The 23,389-nt window shown below is 45.5% G+C and overlaps 2 protein-coding genes across 3 annotated transcripts; one reads left to right on the top strand and one right to left on the bottom strand.

The window, feature by feature from the left end:
* Nucleotides 1–4,101: 4,101 nt before the first annotated feature.
* Nucleotides 4,102–6,605, top strand: LOC311142282 (homeobox protein otx5-like; the record flags this gene model as incomplete). Of its 2 annotated transcripts, none has more annotated exons than XM_084177905.1 (3): nucleotides 4,102–4,192; nucleotides 5,142–5,293; nucleotides 5,949–6,605. In XM_084177905.1, 3 exons carry the CDS (start codon nucleotides 4,102–4,104, stop codon nucleotides 6,603–6,605), a joined length of 900 nt encoding a protein of 299 aa, XP_084034031.1. The 2 variants fall into 2 exon arrangements, with proteins under 2 accessions (XP_084034031.1, XP_084034030.1); XM_084177904.1 differs by having other exon boundaries at nucleotides 5,118–5,293.
* Nucleotides 6,606–14,031: 7,426 nt separating this feature from the next.
* LOC311142162 (histone H3.3A) lies at nucleotides 14,032–23,331 on the bottom strand. Its single transcript, XM_084177753.1, has 4 exons — nucleotides 23,241–23,331; nucleotides 22,254–22,398; nucleotides 21,659–21,812; nucleotides 14,032–15,190 (listed from the first exon to the last, which is right to left on the bottom strand). The coding sequence occupies exons 2-4, from the start codon at nucleotides 22,379–22,381 to the stop codon at nucleotides 15,062–15,064; spliced, it is 411 nt and encodes a 136-aa protein (XP_084033879.1). The 5' UTR covers nucleotides 22,382–22,398; nucleotides 23,241–23,331; the 3' UTR covers nucleotides 14,032–15,061.
* Between the last annotated feature and the right edge of the window lie 58 nt (nucleotides 23,332–23,389).

Below are 23,389 nucleotides of genomic sequence, written 5' to 3'. Positions count from 1 at the left end.
AGAGACAGAATAACAACAAAAAAATCCAGAAAAACGCATTTGAAAAATGTTATAAATTGATTTGCATTTTAATGAGGGAAATAAGTATTTGACCCCCTCTCAATCAGAAAGATTAATGGCTCCCAGGTGTCTTTTATACAGGTAACGAGCTGAGATTAGGAGCACACTCTTAAAGGGAGTGCTCCTCATCTCAGCTTGTTACCTGTATAAAAGACACCTGTCCACAGAAGCAATCAATCAATCAGATTCCAAACTCTCCACCATGGCCAAGACCAAAGAGCTCTCCAAGGATGTCAGGGACAAGATTGTAGACCTACACAAGGCTGGAATGGGCTAGAAGACCATCCCTAAACAGTTGGTGCGATTATTCGCAAATGGAAGAAACACAAAAGAACTGTCAATCTCCCTCGGCCTGGGGCTCCATGCAAGATCTCACCTCGTGGAGTTGCAATGATCATGAGAACGGTGAGGAATCAGCCCAGAACTACACGGGAGGATCTTGTCAATGATCTCAAGGCAGCTGGGACCATAGTCACCAAGAAAACAATTGGTAACACACTACGCCGTGAAGGACTGAAATCCTGCAGTGCCCGCAAGGTCCCCCTGCTCAAGAAAGGACATATACAGGGCCGTCTGAAGTTTGCCAATGAACATCTGAATGATTCAGAGGAGAACTGGGTGAAAGTGTTGTGGTCAGATGAGACCAAAATCGAGCTCTTTGGTATCAACTCAACTCGCCGTGTTTGGAGGAGGAGGAATGCTGCCTATGACCCCAAGAACACCATCCCCAACGTCAAACATGGAGGTGGAAACATTATGCTTTGGGGGTGTTTTTCTGCTAAGGGGACAGGACAACTTCATCGCATCGAAGGGACGATGGACGGGGCCATGTACCGTCAAATCTTGGGTGAGAACCTCCTTCCCTCAGCCAGGGCATTGAAAATGGGTCGTGGATGGGTATTCCAGCATGACAATGACCCAAAACACACGGCCAAGGCAACAAAGGAGTGGCTCAAGAAGAAGCACATTAAGGTCCTGGAGTGGTCTAGCCAGTCTCCAGACCTTAATCCCATAGAAAATCTGTGGAGGGAGCTGAAGGTTTGAGTTGCCAAACGTCAGCCTCTAAACCTTAATGACTTGGAGAAGATCTGCAAAGAGGAGTGGGACAAAATCCCTCCTGAGATGTGTGCAAACCTGGTGGCCAACTATAAGAAATGTCTGACATCTGTGATTGCCAACAAGGGTTTTGCCACCAAGTACTAAGTCATGTTTTGCAGAGGGGTCAAATACTTATTTCCCTCATTGAAATGCGAATGAATTTATAACATTTTTGACATGCGTTTTTTCTGGATTTTTTTGTTGTCATTCTGTCTCTCACTGTTTAAATAAACCTACCATTAAAATTATAGACTGATCATTTATTTGTCAGTGGGCAAACGTACAAAATCAGCAGGGGATCAAATACTTTTTCCCTCACTGTAGTATCCACATTTATGTCACAATTTGGCACAGTGCATTATTTATGACAGTTTTATAACCTTAACATCAAAACTGAAAAAAAGCTATGTCACTGATCTCACTGTATGCTTCAGGGGGCGAGCTTCCTGTTTTAAGCTTGCTCTGCCCCTCTCTATGATGTCACACCAATGAAGTGATGTGATTTTGATCATGTGGTTTCTCTGCAAGGGTTTAGTAATAATGGTTTGGATTTTCTCTTGTCAGTCCAAGAAATAAAACATGTCAGGATTAAGCTGTCCCAGTTTTTATGATGTCCACCTCTTTCTGAATCTTAGAATTTAATGGGAATATTATTTTTGATTCATGCAGTCTATTAACCATGGACTCAATTCAGTCATTTTCATTTCTGTATTATAGGCTTATGGGCCAAATACATTACATTACCAAAAGTATGTGGACACCTGCTCGTCAAACATCTCATTCCAAAATCATGGGCATTAATATGGAGTTGGTCCCCCCTTTGCTGCTATAACAGCCTCCACTCTTCTGGGAAGGCTTTCCACTAGATGTTGGAAAATTGCTGCGGGGACTTGCTTCCATTCAGCCACAAGAGCATTAGTGAGGTCGGGCACTGATGTTGGGCGATTAGGCCTGGCTCGCAGTCGGTGTTCCAATTCATCCCAAAAGTGTTCGATGGGGTTGAGGTCAGGGTTCTTCCACAGTCCAGTCAAGTTCTTCCACACCAATCTCGACAAACCATTTCTGTATGATCCTTGCTTTATGCACGGTGGCATTGTCATACTGAAACAGGAAAGGGCCTTCCCCAAACTGTTGCCACAAAGTTGGAAGCACAGAATTGTCTAGAACGTCATTGTATGCTGTAGTGTTAAGACTTCCCTTTACTGGAACTAAGGGGCCTAGCCCAAACCATGAAAAACAGCCCCAGACCATTATTCCTCCTCCACCACACTTTACAGTTGGCACTATGCATTGGGGCAGGTAGCGTTCTCCTGGCATCTGCCAAACCCAGATTTGTCAGTCGGACTGCCAGAGTGTAAGGTGTGATTTATCACTCCAGAGAACGAGCTCAATGGCGGCAAGCTTTACACCCCTCCAGCCGACACTTGGCATTGCGCATGGTGATCTTAGGCATGGAAACCCATTTCATGAAGCTCCGGATGAACAGTTATTGTGCTGACGTTGCTTCCAGAGGCAGTTTGAACTCTGTAGTAAGTGTTGGAACCGAGGACCTACGATTTTTACATTCAGTTCTGTAAGCTTGTGTGGCATACCACTTTGCGGCTGAGCCGTTGTTGCTCCTAGACTTTTCCACTTCACAATAACAGCACTTACAGTTGACCGGGGCAGCTCTAGCAGGGCAGACATTTGATGAACTGACTTGTTGGAAAGGTGGCATCATATGACGGTGCCACGTTGAAAGTCACTGAGCTCTTCAGTAAGGCCATTCTACTGCCAATGTTTGTCTATGGAGACTGCATGGGTGTGTGCTGTGCTCAATTGTATACACCTGTCAGCAACGGGTGTGGCTGAAATAGCCGAATCCTCTCATTTTCAGTATGAAAATGTATGCACTCACTAACTGTAAGTCGCTCTGGATAAGAACGTCTGCTAAATGACTCAAATGTAAATTTTAAGGGGTGTCCACATACTTTTGTATATACAGTATAATGTCTCTGAGACTTTATCATTTATAATCTTATGCCTTGATTTCAAATGTTTAAAGAACGAATGTTTATCAATTTTTGATAAATCATCAGCATTTAAAAAAATATACTGCTAAATATTATTTATTGCTACAGCACTGAAAATGAATAGTTTGAAATAGATAGGCAATTAGGCATATGCAACAAAATATTTTACCCAACCCGTCAAAGATTACATAAACTGTAGCCTATACGGAAAATGCTTATTTTGTTTCATGAAAATGTGATAAATGCTGTAAAAATTAGATGCCTCTACATGGTCAATTGAAAAAGTAGACCTAACTGCAAAATTGTTTATAAATGTCTCTTGGAATAAAAGGAACATGTGGGACGAAGTGTAGTCGGATGGGCAGAGACGAGAGAGATAGAGGGAGGAGGGAAAGACGGAGCGAAAGAGAGAGAGAGAGAGAGAGAGAGAGAGAGAGACAGAGAGAGAGAGAGAGAGAAGGGAGGGGTTTCTATGCGTCCACGTCGTCCCTCTAATTAGCTAACCGTGTCTGTAAAATAAGTCAGTGTAGCGGCTTCACCCCGCTCAACCGCAGCACGCGCCTCTTTACCTGCTCCTGGCGCGCCAAAAAAGAAGGGTCCGCGCGCTCTAACATCATCTAAACTAAGGCGCGCAATTGTAACAAGGAGTGCACTTCAAATGTTTGGTTTTTTCGACAAGTCAGTAAAGTGAGAAAGAGTAAAGAAAGAAAGAAAGAAAGAAAGAAAGAAAGAAAGAAAGAAAGAAAAATAATTTACAAGATATCCTTGTCACTTTTACGCACTTGGCGAGGTTGACTTGGAGCGAGACCCAAACTAACCGACCAAGAGGGACTGGTGGGAAATAGCAAAGTCTCCCAAGAAAGTCCAGTCGTGTGTGTCAGTTCAGAGAGACAACCGAGTGAGCGAGAAGGCATAAAAGCCCGGCGCGAGGATGATGTCCTACATTAAGCAACCCCATTACGCCATGAACGGGTTAAACATGACTGGGATGGACCTGCTACACACCACGGCTGGATACCCATGTGAGTATAATAATACTACCACTTTTTTTATTGTAATTTACCACATTATTTTATTTTTTTTATAGCCTACGGTGGCCAAAGATTAACGCGATTTATGTGTAAAACAGGTCAGTGCATGCGTAAAGTCCACGCACCATGGATTTTTCAACCCCGTTAATAATGTATAACAACATAACATAGCCTACTAATAACAATAACTACAACAACAACAACAACAATAATAATATCACAATATTAATCATAATAATAGATTATTCTGTGACTGGTTCGCATGACAATAAGCTATTCAACAAAGGGTAGGCTAGTATCAAATAACAGCGATTCCTAATCAAAAAGAAAATATGAAATAATTGTGAGAATTGAAAACCATATTGATAGACAATGATGACAGTTTTGCCTAATCCTAGTCCAAATTGGCTAAATGTGAGCGTAGCCTGGTCCTTTACAGTCGGCTATGCATTTCTCTGTCAAAATTAATATTTTGGCATCTGCCATTACCATCATCACCAGTTGTAACACTTGTTCAATTTAGATACAGACAATCGCCATTTAGCCTAACAAACATCTTCCCATATATGGGCACAGTCTTTTGTCAGGAAACGAATAGTTTTCACATATACCTGCATTTGCCTATAGTTGCCTTTATTTTTTCTTTGGTCTTTTTTCTATTACTAGGCTAATACCTGCTATGACTCATTTAAATATCTGAAAATACCATAATGATCATAGAAACTATATGACTTGTCTTATAGAGAGGTGTCATGAGGGGTCATGAAATCAATACCACTGTTATCAACAGATATACAACCCTTTACCAATGAACTGTAGGCCTAATGAAATTCAATGTGAATGTCAATCACTTTGAGCACTGAGGAGTGCTACTGTCCATTAATGCCATTCCATCATTACCATTATTATCACACAGTCTCTGTGTCTCTGGATTTCTCAGCCACCCCGCGAAAGCAGCGTCGCGAGCGCACCACCTTTACACGCACTCAGCTGGATATCCTGGAGGCCTTGTTCTCCAAGACCCGCTACCCCGACATCTTCATGAGGGAGGAGGTGGCACTCAAGATCAACCTCCCCGAGTCACGCGTACAGGTACGGTGTAATGATGATATAGAGAAAATATAGAGAATAACTATAAAATACATAGTCAGACATGGCTCTATCTATAAGTGGTTCTCATCCTCTTGTCTCACCAACAGATGTCTATATGGCAATGTAATGGATTTAGAAGTACATTGAGAGTAGGCCTATACAGGTTATGCAGTTAGTGCAATTTACATCTATACATGTTATCAATCGGAGCTCCTTTCAAGTTATAACAACATAGACAGTGGAAGAAAAACCTACACAAGCGAAACATAGTGTTACAATATTGTTGTTGAGGTTAAAAAAAATTACATCCACCTTCATAGGTAAGAGAGTGTGACACATGCTCTCAGATGGAAGAGTATAATTCACCAGTATTGTAGTAGGGACTGTAGAAGGACATGTACTGAATGCACTGTACAGACACATCCCACACCCGTGACAGTTTAGCTCACAGTTCTATCTGGTACGAAAACTGGTTTTGACACGTGCATTATATCACAGAGTATAGGTGCACATTGGCATAGTGACAGATATATCAACAATGATGTAGTAACATATTGTCATCTTCCCACCAAACAACTTACTATCACCATCACAGTATTTCCACATATTGTCTGTCTCTATGCTAAGGAGCTGTGTTGTGTCTCTGTCTCTGCAGGTGTGGTTCAAAAACCGCCGTGCCAAGTGCCGCCAACAGCAGCAGCAGAGCAGCGGCCAGTCCAAGCCCCGCCCGCCCAAGAAGAAGGCGTCGCCTGCCAAGGACCAGCCCAGCGCTGGCCCAGACCCGTCGGCCAACAACCCCTCTGGTTCCTACAGCCCCTCCCCCACCCCATCGGGCCCCTCCCTGCCGCCCAGCGGCAACAACCCTGGCAACGCAGCCGGCTCCATCTGGAGCCCGGCCATCTCACCACTCCCTGACCCTCTGGCCTCCTCGGCGCCCTGCATGCAGCGGCCCTCTGCCTACCCGATGAGCTACGGCCAGCCGCAGGCCTACGCCCAAGGCTACGCCCAGGGCTACGCCGGCACCTCCTCCTACTTCACGGGCCTGGACTGCGGCGCCTACCTGTCGCCCATGCACTCGCAGCTGTCGGCTAGCGGTGCCCTCAGCCCCATCACCGTGCCCTCAATGGGGGGCTCGCTGAGCCAGTCACCCGCATCGCTCTCCTCCCAGGGCTACGGCACGGCCGCCTCGCTGGGCTTCACCTCCGTCGACTGCCTGGACTACAAAGACCAGCAGGCCTGGAAGCTGGGCTTCAGCACCATGGACTGCCTGGACCACAAAGACCAGAATTCCTGGAAGTTCCAGGTGCTGTAGAGAGAGGAAGAAGAAAAAGAAGAAGACGAGGGAGTGGAGTGGGAGGAGTTGTGAATTAATAAGGCCCTCGCCAGATATACAGTATGATCAAATACGATCAAATGATTCTGACTGAGGACTTTTTTGTTGTTATTTTTTTCTCTCCGTTTCTCATTTGTAAGCTTGGTTTTTGCAACCCCTGTAGAATGTGTTTTCTATTCAGGGGAGAGAGGAGAAGAGAGACCCGGGGACATTATTGATCCCTCCTGACTGTGATTGCAGGATATCAGGTCCATTTACTTTCTCATACAGTAGAAGGGAAGGATGTCCCTGAGGATCATACTACTACATGGGAAAGACTCTCAGCTAGAAACTGATTTAAACACACGCCATGGTTCAGATGCATTGATTGGTCTGTGATGGAAAGACATCCTCAAGAGAATTCTACTGACACAACCACGCTAAACTCAATCGTTCCTCTGATGTTTTTTTCTGCTGTTGATGGCTTGAGTTTTTTTTTCAAGAAATACAACAATAGATCAAATTTACAGAGCTTTGATACTCTCTTAGTCTCTCTCTTTTTTTGTTCTGAAAGACCATCAGTGTTAATTTGAGTTTAGTCATTGTTATTCTATGTTACAATTTAGATTTTCATTTGGTTACTTTTAGGCTTTTGGAGCTAACGTGTTACTATGGTGTTAGGCTAGCATCATTGCTATTATATTTTAATGAGAAAAAATAAACTTCTTTGTTTTGTTGTGTGAAATATTAAAGCTAACTTTGAAAATTATTGTGATTACAAGTTTGAGTGACATATCAGTTTCACAATTTATATGAAGGGTTCAGGTTTTTTGCATTCAAACGTACTGTACGTCATGTATTGGTATTCGGAATCAAAATTAGTTCAGTTCAAGTACATGACTGACCCAGAACTAAACAAGTGACCAGTTGACTTCTGATGATAACAATCACCATGTTGTTAGTTAGTTAGCTATGGTTTCTACTGTGTTTCTTAACAGTTTCCACCTTGGCCCACATGGCTCTCCAGTGCGTCTTGCTGTCGGTTATTTTTGCTCATCTGATTCTGGAGTGGCTCAATCCTCTTACCCTCCCTTCAGCAATGTCCTAAGTGAATTAGTCAGGATTACCCCTCTGTCTCTCTTTCCTTCTCTCTATCTCCCCCTCCTTCTTTCTGTCACCATCTTTCTGTCTTTTCCCCATTTCTGTAACTCTTTATTCTCTCTCCCTCTTTATTCTCTCTCCCCATCTCTACCTCTCCCTTCTCTCTTTCCCTCAGTCAGTGAGTGACATATAACAAGAGGAAAACTGCTGATGCACAGCCAAGTTTCAAAATTGCACCTTGAGTATTCTAACTTTCAACAGTAAATTGAGACCCCGACTGAGTTCCTAAAATGTTTGTTTTTGTTTCTTTATTCAAAAAAAGTACAGAGGTCCTGACCTCGGTGTCCTCGTATGTAGCTATGGCCTTGGCCTTTCCCTGTTTGTCTGTCTCTCCGTCTACATGTCTCTCAATCTTCTGCACCAATGGTCTCAATCACTCCTTTTCTCTCTGAACAGGCAAAGTATACCATATACTCTATAAAATGAAGGAAGGTCGATGCCCTTGATGATAATGCTATATGGAAAAGACTTAACTAGAAACTGATTTGAAACACTCAGGCCATGGTTAAAACATATTACAGCTGACATCAAACTCTGCTATCATAGAGGACAATGAGTGACTCAGAAACTTCATTACTTCCTCTTTCTTTCTTTCCTTCCAGAAATGTCTCAATGTCCAAAAAACAATCAAGGCTATCATCTGTGACATAAAGTATTGTCTATTGTCCCTCGGGGTACAGTACTTTCTTCCTACGTGCAACCTCTCCCCTCCAACCCATCTCTTCTCCCCATCCCTGCCAGTCTCTTACCCCCCTTTGCCTCCCTCCACACCCCCACTACTCCACCTCACCCTCCTCTTCTGACAACTCAGTAATCCCTAGTTGACCTGGTTACATGCCATGTAATTTGACTACAAGTGGAAATTTGTGTGAGTGTGTATACTTGTTTGTGAGTGTTTGTGAGCACAACATGTGTACGTGATGTGTGTGCCATTTGTGTGTGTGTGTGTGTCATAACAGAGATGGACACTGAGTTCACTGAGTTACTCCTATCGTTGCACAAAAGACGTCTTCATTACGAATGTGTGTTGGAATCTAGACTCGGCAAAAGACAGATTCCATAACATATTTGACAGTGTCTGGAGATGACTAGATTTTTTATGTGGTGACAGGGTAACAATTTGGTACTTTAATTTTGGACAAATGGGGACTCTAAAAATGAATACATAACCATTCATTTATAGAATAGAATAACCTTATTTTTCAGAGAGCAGCAAACTTCAATGTATATAACAATATTGGGAATGAATAACATAGGAGTGCATTTGCCTTTTTCCTCAACTGATGAAGTATTAATTTGAACACAAACATAATACAGTATAGCATTTAGACGTAAAAGGGAAACTAGAGAGATTTCCATAGCGCACTTAATACGCACACGACATACGCACTCAACTCGCTGGGTTAATCCCACTCTGCACCACGTTAATCCCTCTGCCCTCCCTCTCTGTGGTCTGATTGGTTAATCCCTGCCATCTCTGTCTCTGTCTGCGTTCTGATTGGTTAATCTCTCTCAGAGGGTGCAGTGCGGTTGTAATCTGCCGGTCATCAGCACGGATAGTTTCAGACAGACATGTTGCCGGTAATCCCTGAAAGGAGCAGATGTGGTGGGGGAGGGATGGACAGCAGCACCCGGCAGACCTTGGGGAAGGTGAACATAGAGACACACAGCGTTCCTTATTATATCCCAATGTGGGTCGTTTTTATTAGCCACTAAAGTGAAGAAAACAGACACAAGGTGAAGACTAGCTTTCACATTTTGTGTCCTGATGAACATGAACCTGGCCACCCAAGACTGTCCCAATCTCTTCTCTCTGAAGTATACTTACGAACTCAAAACCCTGAACCACATAAGACCACAATCACCCATTCATGACCCCTTAAAGTAATGCATTTCTTTCTTTTTAGGGCATAGGGAACACAAACACTTAGCCACATCAGTTTCAACTTTTGAGTCCAATGACTACCCTAACTTCTCAATGATGGAGAAGTCAGCCAAATGGAATAACAGCAGATTTATTACATTTACATTTTAGTCATTTAGCAGACGCTATTATCCAGAGCGATTTACAGTTAGTGAGTGCATACATTTTCATACTACCTTTGTCATTTAGGTCAGACAAGATGTAGTGGTAAAACATGTGGGTACCCTAATGCAAAAAAACACTTATTCACAAAATAAACCCTATTCACAAAAATAAAAAGGTGGGTAAACTGATACATGTATACTACATTAACCCTTATAAAACGGTCAACAACAAAAAAAATAGTAACGCAATGGTCAGCGACCCTGGTGATTGTTGGAGAGCTACTGGACGTGGATGGTTTAGCTCCAGCCCAACACAAAACTACTTCATTCAGTTTATCGAGACCTTGAGTTGATTAGCTCTATCAGGTATTTTGGTGCTGTGTTGGCTGGAGCAAACCCCTGCATTCCACTGTAACTCTGCAGGGCCAGGGTGATATTCATTAGTATCAAAGTATCAAAAGGATTTGCAACGGGAAATGAAGCCCTAGTGAATACAACCCAAGTGGCAATGCCAACTTTAGTATAGGTCTACAATTGCTATACTTTGGTGTAGTCAGTGCTGCATCTATAAATTACCATATGAGTTTCCATTTTATAAAACGTTTTAAAACCATGTCTATCTTTATTTCCCAAACACAATTCATTACAATCACAATCATTTTAAGCATCTTTTGACACAGGCTTAACACCTATCATACACTCAGTACTTAAAAAAACAACCCTTTTAACCCTTTTAACATAAGCCTTATATCCCAGCGATAATGCCTTGCATTATGCCTGGGGGAAAAAACACTTATATTTGCTCAAACTGCCATTGGCTCAACATACCCCATGGCCATTGGCTCAACATACCCCATTGCCATTGGCTCAATTTACCCCAAGGCAAACATTTTGACTATATTAGCCCACACAGCTACAACTGTGCTGAATCTACTGCTGTTCAACTTCTCCTCCCTCTGGTCAGGCATTGTAACAGGAACTAGGAAAGAAAACAGGCCTGTCTACCTATGCACACAGATTTTACATTTGACATTTTAGTCATTTAGCAGACGCTCTTATCCAGAGCGACTAACAAATTATGTCTGATGATGTTACAAAAATTAAATACAGTGCCTTCAGAAGTATTCACACCCCTTGACTTTTTCCAAATGTTGTTGTGTTACCGCCTGAATTTAAAATGGATTAAATTGAGATGTTTGTGTCACTGGCCTACACACAATACCCCATAATGTCAAAGTGGAATTATGTTTTTAGAAAAATGAAAAGCTGAATTGTCTTGAGTCAATAAGTATTTAACCCCTTTGTTATGGCAAGCCTAAATAAGTTCATAAATTGCATGGACTCACTCTGTGTGCAATAATAGTTTAACATGATTTTTGAATGACTACCTCATCTCTGTACCCCACACATACAACTATATGTAAGGTCCCTCAGTCGAGCAGTGAATTTCAAACACAGATTCAACCACAAAGACCAGGGAGGTTTTCCAATTACTCACATGGGCACCTATTGGTAGATGGCTACAAAAGCAAGCAGACATTGAATATACCTTTGAGCATGGTGAAGTTATTAATTACACTTTGGATGGTGTATCAATACACCCAGTCACTACAAAGATACAGTCGTCCTTCCTAACTCAGTTGCCGGAGAGGAAGGAAACCACCCAGGTTTAAAGAAGTGACTTTAAAACAGTTACAGAGTTGAATGGCTGCGATAGGAGAAAACTGAGGATGGATCAACAACACTGTAGTTACTCCACAATGCTAACCTAATTGACAGAGTGAAAAGAAGGAAGCTTGTACAGCATAAAAATATTCCAAACATGCATCATGTTTGTAACAAGGCACAAAAGTAATACTACAAAAAATGTGGCAAAGCAATTCATTTTTTGTCCTGAATACAAAGTGTTATGTTTGGGGCAAATCCAATACAACACATAATTGGGTACCACTTTCCATATTTCAAGCATAGTGGTGGCTGCATCATGTTATGGGTATGCCTGTAATCGTTAAGGACTGGGGAGATTTTCAGGATAAAAAATAAACGGAAAGGAGCTAAGCACAGGCACAATCTTAGAGGAAAACCTGGTTCAGTCTGCTTTCCACCAGACACTGGGAGATGAATTCACCTTTCAGCAGGACATTAACCTAAAACACAAGGCCAAATCTACACTGGAGTTGCTTACCAAAAAGACAGTGAATGTTCCTGAATGGCCAAGTTACAGTTTTGACTTAAATCTATTTGAAAATCTATGGCAAGGCCTGAAAATGGTTGTCTTGCAATGATCAACAACCAATTTCGCAGAGATTGAAGAATTTTGAAAAGAATAATGACCAAATGTTGCACAATACAGGTGTGGAGAGCTCTTAGATACTTACCCAGAAAGACTCACAGCTGTAATCACTGCCAAAGGGGCTTCTACAAAGTATTGACTCAGGGGTGTGAATACTTATGTAAATTAGATATTTCTATATTTCATTTTCAATAAATGTGCACAATTTTCTACAAACATGTTTATACTTTGTCATTATGGGGTATTGTGTGTAGATGGGTGAGATTTAAAAAAAAATCAATTTTGAATTCAGGCTGTAACGCAACAAAATGTGGAATAAGCCATGGGCACAGGCGGCCGGTGGAACCTTAATTGGGGAGGACGGGCTCATAGTAATGGCTGGAACCAATTGCTATTTCTAGTTAAATAAAGGTTAAATAAAATGGAATGGAATCAATGGATTGGTATCAAACACATGGTTTCCACGTTTGATACCATTCCATTCCAGACATTATTATGAGCCATCCTCCCCTCAGCAGCCTCCTGTGGTCATGGTGTATGAATAATTTCTGAAGGCACTGTACATTTACAAAGCTGACATAATGGTAAACATAATCTAACCTGGGAATCGCTGGTTTTCACTGTTATGTAGCACATTTTCCACAATTCCTCTTGGAGTGGGCCAAGGAGCAATGGATTCCAAGGCATCTTCACATGGAAATAGCTATTGGTTTCTATAGTATTGGTTTCTATTTTATTCAATTGGTTTCACATGCAAATATCAGTTGGTTTCTATAATGACATTCCATGAGAGCAACATTACTTTTTAAAAACATGATTTGAAGCTTTGCCATTTGTTTGCCTGCAAAAACATGAGTTTTAGGTCCTTTTTTTGGTTACGATAGGGTAATCTTTCAAATCAAGAGGTAGTCCACTGGAATGTTTCATCAATCAAAATCGTCCAACTCTTACAGACTATGCACAGAACAAGCAAAGAGTGAAACATATGTAAAAAAGGAATCTGACAAAGACACCTATTTTGTGTAACATCTATTTATTACCACCATAATATGAGGAATTTGGAAAATACAAAGATCAGCTTAAACATCTGAAAATCTTGAGGAATAAGAACAAATATATAAGAAAACAAAAATGAGGATATATTGCTTATCACAAATTGAGGAAACCGACAGATTCTATTGTCAGATCTATAATGAACAAAAATATAAACGCAACATGTAGTGTTGGTCCCATGTTTCATGAGCTGAAATAAAAGATCCCAGAAATGTTCCATACGCACAAAAAGCATATTTCTCTCAAATTGTGTGCACAAATTTGTTTACATCCCTGTTAGTGAGCATTTCTCTTTTGCCAAGATAATCCATCCACCTGACAGGCGTGGCTTATCAAGAAGCTGATTAAACGGCATGATCATTACACAGGTGCACCTTGTGCTGGGGGCAATAAAAGGCCACTCTAAAATGTGCAGTTTTGTCACACAACACAATACCACAGATGTCTCAAGTTGAGGGAGCTTGCAATTGGCATTCTGACTGCAGGAATGTCCACAAGAGCTGTTGTCAGAAAATTGAATGTTAATTTCTCTACTTTAAGCCGCCTCCAATGTCATTTTAGAGAATTTGGCAGTACGTCCAACCGGCCTCACAACCACAGACCTTGTGTAACCACACCAGCCCAGGACCTCCACATCCAGCTTCTTCACCTGCGAGATCGTCTGAGACCAGCACACGGACAGCTGATGAAACTGAGTATTTCTGTCTGTAATAAAGCCCTTTTGTGGGGAAAAACTCATTCTGATTGGCTGGGCCTGGCTCCCAAGTGGGTTGGCCTATTCCCTCCCAGGGCTGCTGCCCCCCCCAGTCATTTGAAATCCATAGATTAGGGCCTAATGAATTGATTTCAATTGACTGATTTCCTTATATGAACTGTAACACCGTAAAATCGTTGAAATTGTTGCATGTTGTGTTTATATTTTGGTTCAATATACAAAGGAAGTGAGAGAAAGAAGTCAGAAAATAACCCAAACTTGAAGAGTAACTCTCGCTACTACAAAGTCAACTCATACTGGTATGACAACTCTAATGCCGAACACAACTAATCTTAAGAGAAGGAGACCGGGTAAAGAGATTGAGAGTAGTATCATGGATAATGATAGCTTGATAGTGAGAAGAAACTAAATAGGAGGGGGGCTGGTATATATCACCCCCATGTGGCTGCCATTAGAACAGTAGCTCTTATGACACCGAGAAGTTCTTTCTGATTGGTTTTAAAATAATTCTGTAAAAACAGAAGTTTGCCAAACGTCAATCACTTAGTTACTTCTTATTATTTTGATGTCTCTGGCAGTAGTCTAAAGAAAAGATGTGTATATGTATGAATTATATATATTTTTAAAATAGACACCATATCCACAATGATAGTAATCATCAATTATTTTTAAGTAACCAAGAAGAGATACTTGTTTGCTGTTGAATACAATTTGTTTGGCTGATCAGAGCTCACACACATGCACACACACGCACACACACACACAGACCTGGGGTTAGTTTTAGTAGCACCCTGCTGTGGAAGTTGCCACTCCCTTTATGCAGACTAGCCCCCGGGCGACGCCCTTCTGGTCTGCCCACCTGTGTGTGAGTGACTTTTATTGTATGAGAGCTGAGGACGCATGGTTCACACATGCTTGTGTGTGTGTGTGTGTCTGATCAGCGACACCTACGACATGCATGAAAAAGGTACCCTAAAACATCTGCTGAAGACAAAAACTATGAGAGACAAGACTTTTCAACACGTTTCTCTCATCATAATCACGATTACTCTAAAGTCTACCAAGAAGAAAACAGGGAGAGGGGGCTGGGGGGATGAGATGGAAGGGCGGGGCGAATGAGGGAGTGAGGGTGAGGACAGTGAGAGGTAAAGAAAAAAAAGAGAATAGAATATGAAATATTAAAGAGAAAAAATAAAGGAGGGTGGGCTAAGCGCGCTCCCCGCGGATACGACGTGCCAGCTGGATGTCTTTGGGCATGATGGTGACACGCTTGGCATGGATGGCACACAGGTTGGTGTCCTCAAACAGACCCACCAGGTATGCCTCGCTGGCCTCCTGCAGACAGACAGAGAGAAGAAATGTCACACACACAAACAAATGCATAGAGAAGAATAGGTCAACACAAAAAAATGAATTTGAGCGTTTGTGCATGTTGTTCTATATCGTAGAGCTCCGCCCCATAGGGGAGCTCTGCTCCTATTGGTTTACCCACTGCCCTAAGGCAGCATCAGCCTGAGACAAAATTATGCACACACCTGCAGCCAATAGGAGTACAGGTGTCCCTATAAGAGGGGATGCCTCCCCTCAATCAGCCTCCCTTTATCTTCAGCGACTGGACTAGACTGAAGAAGCCAAGACGAGACGAAGAGAAGAGAAGACTCAGGACGAGAATGCCGTCGATTTTCCAGTCATCGACGTCGTCCAGCAATGAGCACACCAGGAGATTTTCCACCCACAAAAGCTATTTTCAGAGCTCAATGCAGATGCGGCCGGCGACTCCCACGACTTATGTTTCGTGTGTTTAGGGTCCCAGCATTCTACAAAGGAGAGGAAGCAGCGCTGGGCGTTTTTTAGGGAGGATATCCCCCTAGGGGACGTGTTGTCGATACTCTGCTTCAGAGGCGTCATCTGACGGCGCAAACTCAGGGGATGATGGGGACTATGAGGAGGAGGCTGACATTCCTATGGAACAGTCAGACCCCGTCCCTCATACATTCAAGCCCCCCTTTCCTTTGGTTAGCGAGAGGGCTTGTAGTTCCTATGGTGATGACGACACGGGCTCTGAGAAATCAGAAGCCCTGTCCTTCACCGCAGCGTCTCTGAGAACGGACTTTCCTGGTCTCATTGAGAGAGCTGCTAGACGGCTGGAAATACCGCTGCCCCCTATTCCCTCCGCACCGGAGGTTGACTTAATGGAGGGCGGCCCTTATTCCAGGCCAAGAAGAGCGGCAGAGCCACTAGCTCCTGCCATGCCTTCATTGGCAAAATACGTCGAGGACTCATGGGAGGCACCTTTAGCGGCGCGTTCGCCGGCTAAAACGTACATCCCATTCACTAGAGCGGAGGGAAGGTTCCAGGGCCAAGCTAAGGGAATCCCCAGGTTAGAGAGCGCCATATCTCGTACCGGGTTCGAGTCCCTGGCCCTCTTCCAGGAAGGCCACATTGCCATCTCAGAAGGACCGTCTCACAGCACAGCTGTTAGAGAAGTCCTTCAATTTGGGAGCCCAAGCTGTAGCAGCAGCTAACAACATTGCCCTCTTGGCAGCCGCTCTGTCCCGTTTAACCACGGGTAAGACAGCGCTGGAGCCAGAGGAGGTGGAGGAGGCGTCTAGGATTGCTGGCGCCATCCTACACCTAACACAGACATCGGCCGTCTGCTCGGGGAGGTCCATGGCCACCTCGGTGGTCGCGGAGCGACACCTCTGGTTGTCCCTGACAACCATGAAGGAAGCAGACAGGACGTCCCTTTTGAACGCCCCCCTCTCTGACGACGGGCTCTTTGGAGTCGCCGTCAAAGAGGCGACTGAGAGGTTTTCCAAGTTGGACGAGGAAAAGAAGCAGCTGGCCAGACACCTGCCACTGGCAGGGAGGTTAGGCCCTGCACCGTCACGTAGACCATCCACTTCCGCCCCCCAGAGTAGACAAAGATCTACAGCGAGGCGGCGTATCCGGCGCCAGTCGGCGGCCGCAGGAGGCAGGAGAGCGGGCCCAGCCCCCCCAGCAGCCACGGTGGCCCCATTGCAGCCGGCGAGGGAGGTGGTGAGAGCGCCGACCTGGGCCCCTAAGGGAGGCCACAAGAGGAGGCGCACATGACGGGACGCGGGGGAGCGAATGGAGGACACGTCATCCTTGAACGTGACCACTGTTCCCCCCCACCCTTCGGTTGAAGGGATGGGTGATGATGTAAATGCTTTTGTTGATGTGTTGAATAAAGAGTTGGCTCCACCTGACTTTGTCAAAAAAGAGCCCCTTTTCCATAATACGTCCGAGAGCGTTCAAATCTCACCCTCTCTCCCCTACCACTCTAAGCGCCGTTCAGCCCACCAAGGGTGCACTGCTGAACAGGCATTCAGAGTAGGTTCACATAACACTTCAGGTATAAGAAGTGTTTCACATAGCAGACGGCAGTTTCTGTCAGACTCTGACATGATGACGCAGTCGCTATTTGGGGATGGCGCACTATCACAGACTAAGGTCTCCGTTAGTGCGATTCAGACCCATGATGCGTTCACGGAGGGCCCGATTACCACGGTCACGAAGGTGCCCAGTGTATCGGCGCCCCCACTTCTTTCTGAACGCGCCAATGCTCACCACACTGAGTGTAGTTCAGCCCACCAGAGGTGCAGAGCTGAACGCACACAGGAGGTGAAAGGAGGAAAGATACCAAGACGCCGTCTTGGTTTATCTCAAAGAGACCTCACATTACAGACTCCAAGGAGTACTGTAGTGAGTGCCTCTCATAGCAGACTGCAGTCTCAGTCAGGAGACATGATGACGCAGCCGCTATTTGGGGATGGCGCACTATCGCAGACTAAGGTCTCGGTTAGTGCGATTCAGACCCATGCTGCGTTCACGGAGGGCCGGATTACTAAGGTTACAGGAATAACCAACGTATCGGCGCCCCCACCTGTCACAGAACGCGCTAATACTCACCACACTGAGCGTGACTCAACCCACCAGAGGTGGACACACACAGAAGGTGAAGGTTCAGAAGGTATCAAGGCGCCGCCTTGTGTTACCTCATAGAGACCTCATATTACAGACTCCTAGGAGTATTGTAGTGAGGGACTCTAATAGCGAATTGCAGTCATGTACTTTGCTGGGGATGGTGCCCTGTCGCAGGCTGTGGCCTCGGTCAGTGCAATTCAGACCCGCGCTGCGTTCACGGAGGGCAGGAATACGACGGTTACGGGTTTAACTGACGTCTCTGCCCCTCCTTCTGGATCAGAACGCACTAATGCTTCCTCTCCCTTTCATGGGAGGCCCGCCTTGGGCTGTTCCACCACCTCAGTGTTGGGGAACAGCGGCGGCAAGGGCCATAGAGGAATACAGGTCCTTCCTACTGAATGTACCACAGCTTCGCGCTCGGCCGCTTTCTCTATATTGCTGGCAGTGGCAGCGAAGCTGCACCCTCTCACGCTGGCTAGAACAGACGTTGCAGAAGGGTTATGCTCTCCAATTCCATCGGACCCCACCCCCATTCAGGGGAGTGGTGGAGACGGTGATGAAAACGCCCGAAAAAGTGGCCGCTCTGGTTTCAGAGATTACAGAACTTTTGGCGAAGGAGGCGGTCACAGTGGTTCCCCAGGAGCAAAGGAACAAGGGGCTATATTCTCCCTACTTCCTGGTGCCAAAAAAGACAGGGGGAATGAGGCCAATATTGGATTTACGCATTCTCAACGAGAGCGTAACCAAACGGCCCTTTCGAATGCTAACGACAAAACGTCTGCTGGAATGTGTCCAGAAAGGAGATTTTTGTACGAGCATAGACCTAAAGGACGCGTACTTTCATGTGCCGGTACAGCCGCGTCACAGGAAGTTTCTGCGATTCGCCTTTCAAGGGGTGGCGTACGAATACACGAGGATGCCATTCGGGTACGCCCTGGCACCTCGCACGTTTTCCAAGTATGTGGAGGCGGCATTGGAACCGTTGCGTCGTCAGGGAATACGGCTACTAGCCTACCTAGACGACCTACTGGTTCTCGCCCCGTCAGCAGAGCTGGCAATCACTCACCCAACACAGACAGTGATTCATCTCACACGTCTGGGGTTCGCTGTGAATTGGAAAAAGAGCACGCCCTGGCCCAGTCATCAGATTGTCTACCTGGGGATACAGCTAGACACTGTAATGATGAGGGCTCGAATTTCGGACCCCCGAAGGGTAGCCTTGTTGCTAGCCCTGAGGAAGTGTCATCCGAATCACACGGTGACGGCGCTGTCGATCATGTCACTCTTGGGTCTCATGTCGTCAGCCCACTCTGTGGTTCCGCTGGGACTCCTGCACATGCGCAGGATGCAGCGATGGTTCCCCCAACTAAGACTAGACCCATTACGTCAACGTCATCGGTTGGTGGTGGTTCCCCTCTCGCTCAGTGCAGATCTGAACTATTGGAGAAACCCGCGCATTCTCACGCACGGAGTCCCGATAGGCAAAGTGTCCTCTTACGTCCCAGTGTTCACAGATGCGTCTCTGACGGGATGGGGAGGGACATGTCAGACCCAAGCGATAGGAGGTGTGTGGCCTCTTTCGAGTCGCCACATCAACCTCTTGGAGTTGGAAACGGTTAGACTGGTTTTGACCCACTTCGCGTCTACCCTTTGGGGTCGCGATGTGCTGGTCTGGTCAGACAACCGGACCACAGTAGCCCACATAAATCGCCAGGGAGGAGTCAGGTCTCCTGCTCTCCATCGGGCGGCAGAGGAATTGTGGCTGTCGGCTCACGAGCACCTTCGCTCATTGAGAGCAGCACACATTCCGGGCTACTTGAACGTAGGAGCAGACCTCATGTCAAGAGGGGGTCCTCGAGACGACGAGTGGTGTCTGCATCCGGACATTGTTCTCCAAATTTGGGAACAGTTCGGGAGAGCCGAGGTGGATCTATTCGCGTCACGTGTGAATGCGCAATGTCCCCTATGGTTCTCTCTAAGGGAACAGGAAGAACCGCCACTAGGAAGAGACGCCTTTGCGCACCAACCGTGGCCGAGAGTTCTTCTGTATGCATTCCCTCCGCTGTCCTGCATTCTCCCACTGTTAGCCAGGGTGAGGTCAGGAGGGCTGTCAGTGATACTGGTAGCCACCGATCGCCCAGGGGCTCCTTGGTTTGCGGAGATGAGTCAGATGTTGATTGCGCCACCTTGGCCAATTCCACATCGACGGGACGCGTTGTCTCAGGCGGGGGGCACGATAGGGCAGTTGCCCATAATCGGCCAACCACTGAAGGCCTGGCTGCTGAGAGGGACAGGCTAGAGCGCCGTGGGTTATCTGATGCGGTGATCAGGACCATACAGGGTTCACGTGCCAGTTCCACTTCTAAGATGTATGCCAGTAGATGGAACGTGTTTTCACAATGGTGTGTCACACAAGGTGTAGACCCCATGAGCTGTCAGGTTGAGAGTATTCTCTCTTTCCTACAGCTTATGTTTGACAAGCAGCGATCGCCCGCCACCATTAAGGTGTTTGCAGCGGCGATTTCAGCTTGTCACAAGGGGTTTGGCAGAGACAATGTCTTTAGCCACCCTCTAGTGAAACGTTTCCTATTAGGAACGCGGCAGCTTAGGCCAACACCTAGAGCCACGCTTCCTCAGTGGGATTTGGTACTCGAAGCGCTATGTAAGTCGCCGTTCGATCCATTGAATCAAATACCCCTTAAGATGCTGTCTTTGAAGACAGCACTGTTGCTCGCTTTGACTACAGCTAAGCGTGTTAGTGATTTGTGTGCTCTTTCGACGAGACCCGACTGCCTGGCCATTAATGGCGATCTGAGCAGAGCGGTGGTACGTCCTAACCCGGCATTTGTGCCGAAGGTTATTAGGAGTTCATATAGATCACAGACCGTGGAGCTGTGGGCTTTTTCTCCTCCTCCTCATAGAGAGAGGAGTGAGGAAAGGCTCCATCGCCTGTGCCCAGTATGCGCCTTGGCGTGTTACGTCGAGCGCACAGCAGCGATTAGGTCATCGCCTCAGCTGTTTGTGTGTCATGGTGCTGCTGCACTAGGTAGACCACTTTCGAAACAGCGTCTGTCTCATTGGCTCTGTGAGGGCATTGAGACAGCTTATGAGGCAGCGGGGCGACAATTGCCTCAGGGTATCAGAGCTCACTCCACTCGTGGAGTAGCAGCTTCTACTGCCCTTTTCAGAGGAACAGGGGTAGAGGATATATGTAGAGCGGCGTCATGGTCAACACCGTCTCCATTTATCCGTTTCTATCTCTTGGATATGTATTCTAACTCTTTGGCTCAGTCTGTACTCAGCGTGGCTGAAGGGAGACTTTGAGCTAGGAGGAGGAATGCAGGACTGTGGAGACATTTTGATGGGAAGTGTTGGGCTCGGCAGGGAGTACATTTTGGAGCGCTACGCTCCGCCTTAAACCAATAGGAGCAGAGCTCCCCTATGGGGCGGAGCTCCACGATATAGAACGATTAGTTACCGGAGTGTAACTCCAGTTCTATGAGTGGAGCGGAGCCCCATAGGACTTAAGGCCCTGCCGACCCTCTCTAGTCTCGCTGAAGATAAATATCTCGGGAGGCTGATTGAGGGGAGGCATCCCATCTTATAGGGACACCTGTACTCCTATTGGCTGCAGGTGTGTGCATCATTTTGTCTCAGGCTGATGCTGCCTTAGGGCAGTGGGTAAACCAATAGGAGCAGAGCTCCCCTATGGGGCTCCGCTCCACTCATAGAACTGGAGTTACACTCCGGTAACTAATCGTTTTGTTACCGTGTGTGTATGTAGTAGGCCAATTAGGACAGGATCTGGATTAGGGGGGGACAGAGCTTCACACACACACACACACAGCCACTGACCTGCAGGGCTCCGATGGCAGCGCTCTGGAAGCGCAGGTCGGTCTTGAAGTCCTGAGCGATCTCCCTCACCAGGCGCTGGAAGGGCAGCTTGCGGATCAGCAGCTCAGTGGACTTCTGGTACCGACGGATCTCACGCAGGGCCACTGTGCCGGGTCTGGAACCAACACACAGTCAGTATGACTAGGGGAGGAAAAAGGCCTTCTATTCTACTATAGTACTTCACCGATCACTTCCCCATGCTGAATTCTACTAGTCGTGTCTGGCCGTGGTAAATACTGAGTGGTGACGTTTACCAGCAGTCACTGCTTAGTTATAAGGCTAGTTGAACTGCTCATTGAAAACAGTGTCTGCGTCTGAAATGGCACATTATTCCCTATGGGTTCAGGTCAAAAGTAGTGTACTATATGGGGAATAGCGTGCCATTTTGAACAATTGGAGTGTGAAGTCATTTCCACACCAATATGGTTTGGTACCCCCTCTGTGGTTTCACACAAGCTTTACATGTCATAATGGGGCTGTATCGCTAGCCGACCTTAACATCTACGATCTGTGGTGAACACAAATGTTTATTTCTAGGGGTGAACCGATACTTTACCTGTAACGATGGGGCTTCTTGACCCCACCAGTAGACGGTGCACTCTTGCGGGCAGCCTTGGTGGCCAGCTGCTTACGTGGAGCCTTTCCTCCAGTGGATTTACGGGCGGTCTGCTTGGTACGAGCCATGACGAGTTAGTTATCACCTGAGAGACAGGTAAAAACAAAACTTTTTTTCCCCCCTCAATGTATGTGTCGATAAAGCTCTGTTAGATACAATTCCAAAAATTCAGTGAGTTGCAAATATATTGCAATGCCATTTTTCCAAGTGCTAAATGTATACTAGTGTGTTGCTATTATTGAGAAATGATGATTGAAATGCTGCCGTCTGGAGTACTACTCTGTTGTGATAACTTTCTATTTCGCTGAGCAGCTGCATTGCAATCCAGCAACAGTGGGCCACTATCCTAGAATACTGGGATACTGCCCAACCAATCAAACTAGTATGCAGATCACCTATCGAAAAACATCCAATCCAGTGGGCAATGTCGTCGCTGTCGACCAATCGCGATACACTGTTTAGAGCGTAGGGGTGGGTCCACAAACCCTAGTTCCGCCTCTAACCGCAAGATTATGGCCGCAGATGAAGAAGCAGTCGAATGAGCCTACCAATATACAGGCAAAGAGCGGGACATAAACTTTCAAAAATCTTCGAAAAACTAAACAATGTTCAGAACTACGAACATTGAAACATAAAACTAGACAACTGTAGCTATCCAAAAAGTCGCTCTGAGTTGTAGGTGAACGTTTGTTTACACCATACAAGCGAAGTAAAAATGCACATGAAACTGGAGCGGAATTTACATCTGCCTCGGCCAGTGAAGTAGAAAGCCTTTTTCTCTAGCATCGCGGCAGTCGCTTTTCCATTTCTACACCGTCGGAAAAAAACGCTATTTTAAAATAAAATGAAGTTTAACCCATCTGAAACTTATATAAAACAGTGGTTAAGTGTTTTAGACAAAAATATATTTCAAAATGTGGCACTTACCTGACGTGAATATACACGTTTTTTCTCAAGGAAATAAATGTTATGGTTTTCTAGCAGTGTCAGTATTTACTATCTCTCACACAATGGGAACAGGGCGCCTAGTAGGAAAATGGCTGCCGTGTCAATCATTATTATCCCATAATGCAACT

The sequence above is a fragment of the Coregonus lavaretus genome (assembly GCF_964263955.1).
Source record: "Coregonus lavaretus genome assembly, chromosome: 15".
Classification (NCBI taxonomy): Eukaryota; Metazoa; Chordata; class Actinopteri; order Salmoniformes; family Salmonidae; genus Coregonus; species Coregonus lavaretus.
Note: the sequence above shows the minus strand (reverse complement) of the source record. Positions and strands in the feature narration are given on the sequence as shown.

Coding starts and splice junctions, on each gene's coding strand:
- LOC311142162 (XM_084177753.1), bottom strand. CDS start 22,381: ATGGCTCGTACCAAGCAGACCGCCCGTAAATCCACTGGAGGAAAGGCT. Junction 21,813..22,253: donor AAGAAGCCCCATCGTTACAG/GTAAAGTATCGG, acceptor TGTTGGTTCCAG/ACCCGGCACAGTGGCCCTGC. Junction 15,191..21,658: donor CTGCCATCGGAGCCCTGCAG/GTCAGTGGCTGT, acceptor GTCTGTCTGCAG/GAGGCCAGCGAGGCATACCT.